Source organism: Triticum aestivum, chromosome 2A (genome assembly GCF_018294505.1).
Source record: "Triticum aestivum cultivar Chinese Spring chromosome 2A, IWGSC CS RefSeq v2.1, whole genome shotgun sequence".
Taxonomy (NCBI): domain Eukaryota; kingdom Viridiplantae; phylum Streptophyta; class Magnoliopsida; order Poales; family Poaceae; genus Triticum; species Triticum aestivum.
In genome coordinates, this window is record NC_057797.1 from 693,243,434 (window position 1) to 693,254,742 (window position 11,309).

The window sequence follows — 11,309 nt, forward strand, 5'->3', positions numbered from 1 at the left end:
CGAACGTCTTTGCGATCCAACCGATCAAGTACCGAATGCACTACACCTCCGCAGTCTGCACACGTTCAGCTTGGTGACGTCCCTCGTACTCTTGATCCAGCTGAGGCCGAGGGAGAGTTTCGTTAGCACGACGGTGTGGTGACTGTGATGATGAAGTTACCGACGCAGAGCTTCGCCTAAGCACTATGACAATATGACCGAGGTGGAAAACTGTGGAGGGGGCACCGCACACGGCTAAAGATCAACTTGTGTGTCTTTGGGGTGCCCCCTGCCCCCGTATATAAAGGAGGGGAGGAGGAGGCCGGCCAACAAGGGGCACACCAGGGAGAGAGGGTCCTACTAGGACTCTAGTCCTAGTAGGATTTGACCCCACCCTTTTTTCCTTCTACTTGAGGGGGAAAAGGGGAAGGAGAGGGAGTAGGAGAAGAAAAGGGGGTGGCACCCCCTTCCCAAGTCCAATTAGGCCTCCTCCCTTGTGGGCTGGTTAGCCTCCCTCCTGTGGCCCATAAGGCCCATATCTTTCCCCGGGGGGTTCCGGTAACCTCCGGTACTCCGGAAAAATGCCCGAATCACTCGGAACCATTCCGATGTCCGAATGCAACCTTCCAATATATGAGTCTTTACCTCTCGACCATTTTGAGACTCCTCGTCATGACCGTGATGTCATTCGAGACTCTGAACAGACTTCGGTACATCAAATCACATAACTCATAATACAAATCGTCATCGAACGTTAAGCGTGCGGACCCTACGGGTTCGAGAACTATGTAGACATGACCGAGACACATCTCTGGTCAATAACCAATAGCGGAACCTGGATGCTCATATTGGCTCCTACATATTCTATGAAGATCTTTATCGGTCAAACCGCATAACAACATATGTTGTTCCCTTTGTCATCGGTATGTTACTTGCCCGAGATTCGATCGTCGGTATCATCATTCCTAGTTCAATCTCGTTACCGGCAAGTCTTTTTACTCGTTCCATAATGCATCATCCCATAACTAACTCATTAGTCACATTGCTTGCAAGGCTTATAGTGATGTGCATTACCGAGAGGGCCCAGAGATACCTCTCCGATACTCGGAGTGACAAATCCTAATCTCGATCTATGCCAACCCAACAAACACCTTCGGAGACACCTTTAGAGCATCTTTATAATCACCCTGTTACGTTGTGACGTTTGATAGCACACAAGGTGTTCCTCCGATATTCGGGAGTTGCATAATCTCAGTCAAAGGAACATGTATAAGTCATGATGAAAGCAATAGCAATAAAACTAAACGATCATTATGCTAAGCTAACGGATGAGTCTTGTCCATCACATCATTCTCTAATGATGTGATCCCGTTCATCAAATGACAACACATGTCTATGGTCAGAAAACTTAACCATCTTTGATTAACTAGCTAGTCTAGTAGAGGCATACTAGGGACACTTTGTTTGTCTATGTATTCACACTTGTACTAAGTTTCCGGTTAATATAATTCTAGCATGAATAATAAACATTTATCATGATATAAGGAAATATAAATAAGAAGTTTATTATTGCCTCTAAGGCATATTTCCTTCAGTACAGGGGTGAGAGAGTGTGCCCTCCGCATCGACACGTTAGCAAGTTTGAGTCCCAAGATGTATATTTTTTTCCTATTTTTATCTACTCCATCGCCCCATACTAGAAGATGTTATCACAAGGAGTACTAACTACAGACATAAGTTCACAATAATGTGCAAACATGTTTAACCTAGAGGGGCTACCATCATGTAAGCCTCATAATTCTTTATCAAGGGATTTCGATACCTATTTTTATAAGCTAGAATTTTTTATTTAATTTTTGTTTGAAATATTTCAAGTGATAGTTGTGCAGTATTTTTTGATAACCAGCATATCCACAAATTCCGTCTTAAGGTAAAGAAAATATCATATCGATAACCAAAACCATGCTTATGATCACTACCCGCTACTAATGGATCTTGTCGTTGATCTCCACTCTGCCAGCCGCTTCTAATTTGAGTCCTATTGGCCAAACGTGCCATGCTTCAAGGATGTGGTACCTGGCGTATGGATATCCTACACGCAAATTAAAAATCTATTTAAGAGGGTGCCTGCTAAAAAGAGGGTTGCGGCCGGACGATTGAAAAGCTAGATTGAAAATTTCATAGGTAATACCAAGATCTAGATTTGGATTGCCACTGAGTGATCTTGCGCTTGTTGCTATGGAGTCCGGGCCTCTTTCTGCGCATGAGAGGGCTCTACACAAATTGCTCAACAAGAAATTGTTAGGTCCAGCGCCAACTCAAGATGACCTTGGTGCACCATTAATCCAGGTTGCTCTCTCCGAAGGAGGGGCGCGAAACAACGGTTCTTTCACCTACATGCCAATAACATGAAGTGCAAGAATTTTGTCGGCAAGCTCAAGATGGATGGACCCATATATGTTGATCATGAGGATATGGCAAGGGTGGTGGATAAATACTTTCACAACTTCGAATCAGTTCTCATGATTTGTCAAGCCTTCGGTTTAGCACTTCCTATTATATTTATAGAAAATCGTTGAACCACGAAGAGTAGGGGTTTGTAGAAAGCAACAAATTTTCCTCAGTGAAGAACCAATGTTGTCAATCCTTGGGGTGCTCAAGTTACGAGTTAATTATCAATACTTGCATAGAATTAAGAACTTCTTGGCCCCAACTTGTCTAATGAGGTTATCAATCTCCGCAGCTTTGATAGTTACAAAGATAAGCGTATCACATGATCTATAAAACAAAAATAAAAACGGTAAGAATAATAACACAAGTGATCGAGGTCATGATTATGAGGAATAACGGACCGGGATCCATAACTTCACTAGTGGCATCTCTGGAAAAAACATAGCATCTATGTGGTGAACAAATTACAGTTGTGTATCGATTAATTGCATTTTTATGATTGATAATATATGTCATGATTTCATATAGTCATTACGTCCCTATATCTCTAGACTGTTATCCAACTACATCTACAGCTAACACTCCGCTCGAGAATGCTATCCAGCATGCATCTCTAGGAGTATTAAGTAAAAATAGAGTATTGCATTAAACAGAGAGTAACGTAATGTTGACAATATATTCTCTTTACCTCTAACTCATCACGGAGGCAACTAGGCAGCTATCTTTTAGTGACAATATATTCTCTTACCTCCAACTCATCACCGAGACAACTAGGCAGCTATCGTTTCATCCTTAATTAGTGGAAATGACATAATAGAAGATTTTTCTCTCTTTCTGTCAGTGAGATAGATTACTGTCAAGGTTAAGCCCAACTAACATACACACATCTCTCTTGGAGATCATTCATCTAAACATGGTCAGTGCAATAGTAATAGATCAGAGAGCATATATGGCGTTAGTTTTATCAACAAGCTGTCAATATGTAAATCCATTTAGATTTTATGATTTAAGAGCTTTAACGATGAGATGTTTTGGTGGGTGGCATTTTGCCTAGGAAAGCATGCATATTGAATATCCGTTAAAAATATGTTATTCACAAGTAATAGTATCACTTTGTACCCAAATGTCACATGTTTTTTTTTTTCAAGAAAAGTAATCAAATCATATTTACAAGAATTACCAGCTTACAAAACATATCTTTGGGTACAAAGTGACACAAAACTCATAGACATAAACATACTGCGCGCGCAACAATCCATCTTCTCAAACTAACGGGACAAACGTCGGCGACAGTGGTAGTAGATGACAGCGGTGGACTGAGCAGGCATCGATCTATGGTCGTCCATTGAACTGATCAGTGGTAGCCGAGTGGCGCAGGCGTCTGATTCAGCGTCATTCCCTGGTAATGGATGTCCGATGCGTAGTGGTTGGCGTCACGGTGATGCGCCTCGTCGGCGCGCACGGCGGTGACGACGTCCTTGAGCCTGGCGTCGGCGGGGAGGCGCCAGTAATCTATGGCGATGGCCGGCGCGGGCGTGTTCTCGATCAAGCCAGCCTCGAGGTCCTTGAGGTATTCGGTGTAGGAGTGGACGGCCTCCTCCTCGAGGTAGCCAACGAAGCGGTGCGCGAACTTGGGGGAGACGAGGTAGCCGACGAAGTAGGCGTTGAAGAAGACGCCCTGAGTGGCGAGCACGAGCGCGCGCTCCCACCACAGCGGCTGCGTCACCTCCATGAAGGTCATGAGGTGCATGCGCTCGTTCTCGGCCTCCTCCATGAGCGCGCGGATCCAGCCGCCGCTGTGCTCGAAGCGGCGGAGCGAGCGCAGGTGCAGCAGCACGCCGCCCACCATGGGCGGCACGGCCGCCACCGTCTCCAGCAGCAGCGCGTGGCTGGCGTGCCGGCGCTGGAAGAAGAGGTCGCTGCCCTTGCGCAGCGTCCGCACGATGAGGTACGCCACCTTGTCCGCCACCGCCCTGGGCTCGTGGTGCTTGGCCACGTCGATGGACGTGTCCGGCCTGTACGTGTCCCACGGCCTGAAGGAGAACCACGGCCACTCCGTGCCGTCGTCCTTGACGAGCTTCCGCGGCTCGATACCCCAGTAGCTCGGCACGGCCTTCTTGTTCTGCTCCGGCGCTGTTGCGCCCTGGGGCTTTTCAGTGGCTTCTTCGTGCTTGGCACGCGGGCCGGCGGCCTCGGTGCTGGCCATCCGCGCGGGGAAGACCCTCGCGGCGGCCGGCATGATGCCCCTCGCGCTCGCGGCGAGCCTGGACGCCGGCTCGGCGGCGGCGAAGAGGCGGGGGCCCAGGTGGCGCAGCAGCGTGGCTCCGGCCATCCGAGAGCTCATGGTGTTGGCTGTTGAACTACTAAAATACGCCGGTCGAAAAGCTTGAGGGTATAATATTTTCTTGTGATCGGATCGAATGGGAAGTCTTGGTTGCTGGGAAGTGATTTCTGTTGGTGTTGATCTGGTAAACTGAGTGATGGCAAGAAACGTTTTTGCTGGAGATGGTTTTATAGGGGAACTGGCGTGTCGGGAACGGCACGGCACGGTGCTTCCCGGAATGTCACTAGACAACATCAACATGTGCGCATTCTCCCTGGATAGAGAAGGAGAAAAAAAGACATGTGCGCACTCGCCCAACAGCTAACTGTCATGGATGATCCAATTCTTTTGTGGTTCAGTTCAAAACAAAAATATTCTTATATCTCGTTACACATACTATACTATTTTTGTGCATGAGGGGCTGCTAACAGAGTACTACTTAATTTAGTTATTTATTTTTGATGTAAACAGACTACTTAGTTTAGATAGGTGTGCATATTTAATTTGACACAGTTGTACCCACCACACAATAATGGATAGTGCGGCGGGCTCGGCCGGCGCGCGCTGCTTCCTGGGCGGAGCGGCAGCGCAGCACAGCGGTTGTCTAATCTAAATGGAATCTTTGCTCAAAAAGTACCCCCTCTGTCCCATAATGTAAGACGTTTTTTCACATTAGTGTAGTGTCAAAAAACGTTTTACATTATGGAACGGAGGGAGTACAATCTAAACGGGATCAACTGCTTGCCGTGCAAGTCTCTGTCTGATTGACAGACAAGTAATTTGAAACGGAGGGAGTAAAAGATTCCTAACGGAGTGGCCGAGGAGCTCGTGACGGGGAACGTCGTCGCCGGCTTCCGGGGGAGTTCGAGAGCCATCCATCGGTTGCGCTGCGCGATCCGGACACAACCGCCGTGCGAACTTGACCTGCAGTGCTGCTTGTGGCGTGGATGCCACGCACGGGACGGCCGTGCTCGTGCCACCTGGTTGGGAAATACCACTGGTCTTCGCCTTTGGGGGTCAGCCGGTGAGGCGACTTTGACCATTCTTCGCCGCGGCCGGGATGATGGGGACGACAGATTCCATGGGTCCCGTGCACGCACCGACGCACGCGCAGGAGAACGGGAGCGTTTGACATGGTGGGCGGGCGCATCAAAATGGAAGACGAGGCCAAGTAGGTGCTGAGCTTGAGTGCTCAGTGGAACAGTTGGAGACTTGGAAATCAAATACATTTGCTTATGTCCTGCTGGAGATGGCTGTCCATGTCTAAAGGGTTCTAGAAACGTATACGGCTCCATTTTTTCTTCTTCCAGGAAACAACCATGCAGTGGCAACATACAGTTTTTATGCACTGCCATTTTTTTTCCAAGTATTAAAGCATCATAAGAGCTACTCCCTCTGTCCCATAATATAAGAGCGTTTTTTACACTAGTACAGTGTCAAAAACACTTTTAAATTATGGGAGGGAGGGAGTACATTGGAAGTACTGTTGTTCCAGAGGAAATTTCTGAATTCCAAGAAGAATTCCAAGAAGCTCAGAGAAGGCTTCCGGAGTAAAAGAGCTTTATTATCAGGCAGAGTTTTTCTTATCTTAACTGAAAAGCTTTAGGCATAGTTTGTCTAGCATGTACCTCTGATCTAGTCGTGGCCATCGGCAGCCCGGCCCGAACGGCCCAGCCCGAAAAAGCCTGACCCGGCCCGGCCCGGCACTGCTTCCAGGCCGGGCCCAGCCTAGATTTTGTCTGTCATTTTTGCTATTTTCCTGAAGGGGCCCAAGGCCCAGCGGGCTTTTACGCGTTTGGGCCAGGCTTGGGCCCAAAAACAGTCCCAATGCCAGGCCTGGGCCTGGGTTTTTTGTCTCAAGCTTGGCTAGGCCCGGCCCAAAGCCCGAGGTTTGGCCAGGTATACTCTGATCCCATCAAAAAATTCAGTTTGAAAAAATGTTCATAACTATCCTCTTTGATTCAGAGAAAAATTCCAGCGTATCAAAGAGGCCCCTAACCGTGATTTCGCATTCAGAGCCAGAAACCATGATTTCGCATTCAGAGCCAGAAAGTTAGAACACATTTCCAAGCCCCCCAAACTGTCATTACGATGATTGTGATACATGTTGCATTGCAGGTTACAACAGATGGGAGTTACTCCATGCCCACTGTAGCTACTAGCTACCCATGATTCATCCACCTGTTCATGGGCGGCTGCATATCGAAGCAAGGCAGGATAAGTTACACTAGGTTACATCACACAAGGGGATCGGCTTATTTGACATACATTGCCGAAACCCGTTTACATTTTACAAGAACCTCTCCAAGAGTTTGAAGTCCAGCACAAGCTCCTTCAACCCAACCATTTTGCTGTACTGCAAGGTGATCCAGCCAACGAAAGATATATACGCAACAAGAAGGCACGCCCGCTTGAAACGGTAAGCAAACACCCTGATGCTATGGTTTCTCACAGCCCGCCTGGCGGCAGCAAGGAACACTCCTCGCAGGATTCTTACTGCTATTGTGATGAGTATGGAACTCAGCACGCCCGCCACGACCCCTGCTGCCGCATATCCAAGCATCCACCACGAACTGAAATCTTTTGACTTGCAGAACTTTGAAAACCTGTCATGTTTCAATCTCAAGTTAAACAGAAGCAAATGGAAATATTAAGGATAAATTACCATTTGAAGAACTGAAGGGAAAAAGTAACCATTTTAAACAACCACAGATTCTTAAGTTCCTAGAGTTTACAGCTTGAAATTAAGTGGTGATGCAACAATGCAACCCAAGTGTAAGAAACAAAGCCAATTGATAAGCATAAAGCACTAGAGCTAGTCAGATTACCAGTGCAAATAAGAGCAACGAGTACTTTCGGCTATCGACTTCTGGTTAAGGATATGTGGATTAACATATGTTATCACATTATGAGAAGGTAAGGCGATGCCCATGCAGCAGGTAGAAAATTAGAGGGCATATATACTCACAGTACAAAAATCCTTTTCAGCATTTCAATTATTGAAGGATCCTCAGCAGTGCAATTGAATAGCTTGTCTGAATAAATGTCAGCTTTGGTACTCCCCAGTGTGTACCTGCACTTGTATGATTCATTGACCTACAAGAAAAGACGATAATAAAATGATGACCTCTTGATAACTAAACATGATATACGCAAAGGGCGTGCAAACAACTGAAGATTCAAAAAACCACTGGAGAGAACATTATGTATGTCTCATACTCTCATGTGAACTAGATGTTCTTTCTCATGTGAACTACTCCCTCCGTTCCAAAATAGATGACCCAATTTTGTACTAACTTTGTACTAAAGTTAGTACAAAGTTGAGTCATCTATTTTGGAACGGAGGGAGTAGATGTTCCATAGTAGTGTACCTTGAACTTTGCTGTTGTTGACCATACAGCACCAAAATCAGGCCGGCAATTGTGAGGAAGAGCCTCTTTTGGAGCTTCTGCCATTGCATAAGATGTTTGACCAGAAAAATATTCTGTGTATTCAACCTAGAGTATCCATCCACAACACAAGTGAGAAAAACTAACTAAACACATATAGTAATACTCGTGAATACTAATAGTAAACTGAAAGACTGCGGGCAGGCTGTGCAGTGTGCAGTGCACGACCACAAGCTAATGTTCGAAACGTAAATATGTCGTGTCTTTATTTACAGGACTTCATGAACAAACTAGAAACTACAGCTAGAATTGTTCATCATTTATTGCCTTATTTGGGAGTTGAGAGCACATAGAAAGCATCAAAGATCTGTATATATCATTATCAGTAAAAGCATTAAACAGCCCAAATCTAGAGGATCTGAATGTGAGAATACCTAAATCTGTACTATTAAAGGGGAGTTTGCCGTCGTAATAGTTACTCCTCCTTCCGTCCCCTTCCAGCACACGAAAAACAAAAAGAAGAAAAGAACTGGAAAAAACCCCGGGAAAGGGGTAACAACCGCCAGTCCGTCAGCCACGCACCCACACATCCCACGCAGGCACGCCCCATAAATCGCCTCCCGGCCCCACCCCCACGGCCCACATTCTCTGCCACGACGAGCCGTCCGCTGCTTGTCTCTGTCGCTTCCTCGTGCCCCCCCCCCCCCCCCTGATGTCGTGGTTCGGGTCACCGGTGTGGGAGGAGCCGCCCCAACGCCCCAATTAGAGAACGCAACGGCGAACCCGCCAACGGAGACGCTGTCCTAGCACGGCACGCCGTCCCAGCCATCAGCGTTACAGGCACCGACAGCATGCCCTCTACAAGGGTCCCGCACGGGAGCGATAGGAGAGGTGGCAGTACTGTTGAGTTCGCAACCGTCGTGCACATGGAAGCGAAGGTGAGACCGGCGTAGGCTGCGGCACACATGGTGATGCCATCGCAGATCCACAAGATCAGATGAATGCACTCGTAAGGCTCTTCTGTAATCCCGTCTTCTCTTCAAGGACCCCAGCTTGCTCAATAAGGTGCTGATTGCTCATCTGAGTAACTAGGTGTTTGCTCATTTGCTTCTATTACCTATGGTAGGTTCTGCCCGTAAATTTTTCTACCGTGCTGAGAAGTACATTTTGTGATGTTCTGGCTTACAACAAAGAGTATCAGCCTCCTGAGTCTCTTAGGCACTAACGTAAGCCTATGATACCCACATTTGTTGCTATGTTGAGTTAGCTTTGAGCAGTATTTTGCAGTCAATACAAGTACTTGTCCGTCCTATCAGGCGATCCTTTGATTTGTTGAGTTAACACCTGCTGTTTTCTTTCTTTATTAGCTACCTAAAACGATGGTCTGCTGCTGAGTGCTGACAAGTCATTTTCTTATGAGGTATGTGAGAATTGAACATGTTCATGACCTTCTTTATTTGATATGATAAATTTGGAAGGTGTTAAGCTACTTCAGTAAGTGAAACTAACTTGGAATAGAAATGAGAGGCTGTGCGTTTCAGTATCATGATCTTCTTATTTAATTTTGTTTTGCACACACATGGCCTTTCCCCTCCTAAATTCTGGATACCTATATCCCCACCCATTAATTAAATACACATACGGTAATCCTCGTGAATACTAATAGTAAACTGAAAGACGTGCATGACCGCAAGCTGATGTTCGAAATGTAAATATGTCGTGTCCTTTTTTTTACAGGTCCTTTATCAACAAACTAGAAACTGCAGCTAGAATTGTTCATCATTTATTGCCTTATTTGGGAGTTGAGAGCACATAGAAAGAATCAAAGGTCTGTATATATCATTATCGGTTAAAAACATTAGACAGCCCAAATCTAGAGGAGCTGAATGTGAGAATAGCTAAAATGTAGTTAATACATGATGTATAAAATGTCGCTGTGCTGGTACAAGAAGATAAAGCAGGTGAAACAACCAACCAGCAGCTTGAACAACATTTTTAGCTGCTCCACTAGAGAAACAAACACCAAAGTAGAATCACAATATAAATTCTCACCTCAAAAACCGAAGCCCAGTAATAGTCATCATGGCAGCGGAATCTTCGATTACTCGAGGGGTAAAATACATGCTTAGCTTTATAGTTCAACAGTCCAAGCTCGCAAACCTTAGATGACCGAATGTCCAGGCCTACAATGCGCCAACAACCGCATCAGGCTACAGATCAACGCAGCTCGGTCCAAACCGAAAGGGAAAACTAATCACATCCTAAGCTCACTAGCTGAGCCACAGTCTAATCAGCATCCAGCACACATCAAGTGGGGAATACGTAAGCAGCTCTTAGACTTGGTGGAGCAGATGGTAAAGTGCATAAATGGAATATACATCACAAAATTTGCAGTAAGCTCTCCACGCTAAACACCAAAGCAGCTAATTTGCATGCTAACTTCAGCACCCGGTTAGATTCCTAAGCTCTGGGAACAGCATGGGAGTGAATCGGGAGGGAAGAGATGGAAGGGGAGGTACAGTGGCCGACCGGTAGAGAGGATGCGGCAGGTGGAGGGCATGGAGACGGACGCGTTGGAGGAGAGCCCGCCGAGGAGGAGGCCAGCGATGCCGAAGATAAAGGAGAAGAGGAATGACACGGCGATGGGGAAGAGCATCACGAGGGCCCCGCGGACTGTGATCCCGCACCACCGCCTGCGCCGCTCCGCTGGGTCCGCCCCTCTGCCCGGGGCGGCCCGTGGTGGCGCAGGCCCTGCCGCCGACGGATCCATCAAGTGGATGCGCGGTCCATCGCCGGTAGGCCGGCAAGCGGCGGTCGCCGGACGCCGGCGGTGGAGAGAGGTGAAGGTGGAATTGGGGGTGAACGATGGTTGGAGCTGGGCGTAGCGACCATACTTTTCTTGGGCTTCGGTGGTGTGCCACTGGGACGATCGAAGGCTGTTTGGGCCGATGTGCAGGCCTGTCAAGCTTAGTCAACGAATTTTCGTCTTTACCAAGAAAAAAACGCCCCCGGATCTCAACTGTGCCTCTCGCGCCACATGGCGAGCAAAGATGGGTTAGATCTTCTTGACCTCTGGCGATCACTTTGTCTATCTTTTGCATTTTTAAGGGCATATGTTTTTTAAGGCATATGCAATAATGCTATCTTACGAGTGTCATGTACTAGAA

At 46.9% G+C, this 11,309-nt stretch overlaps 2 protein-coding genes across 2 annotated transcripts; both read right to left on the bottom strand.

The window, feature by feature from the left end:
- Positions 1-3,524: 3,524 nt before the first annotated feature.
- Positions 3,525-4,902, bottom strand: LOC123185979 (ubiquinol oxidase 1b, mitochondrial-like). The gene has a single exon (XM_044597780.1). It carries the CDS (start codon positions 4,772-4,774, stop codon positions 3,785-3,787), a length of 990 nt encoding a protein of 329 aa, XP_044453715.1. The 5' UTR covers positions 4,775-4,902; the 3' UTR covers positions 3,525-3,784.
- A 1,904-nt stretch (positions 4,903-6,806) lies between these two features.
- LOC123190294 (uncharacterized) lies at positions 6,807-11,042 on the bottom strand. Its single transcript, XM_044602908.1, has 5 exons — positions 10,672-11,042; positions 10,195-10,325; positions 8,125-8,250; positions 7,722-7,849; positions 6,807-7,359 (listed from the first exon to the last, which is right to left on the bottom strand). The coding sequence occupies exons 1-5, from the start codon at positions 10,910-10,912 to the stop codon at positions 7,044-7,046; spliced, it is 942 nt and encodes a 313-aa protein (XP_044458843.1). The 5' UTR covers positions 10,913-11,042; the 3' UTR covers positions 6,807-7,043.
- Between the last annotated feature and the right edge of the window lie 267 nt (positions 11,043-11,309).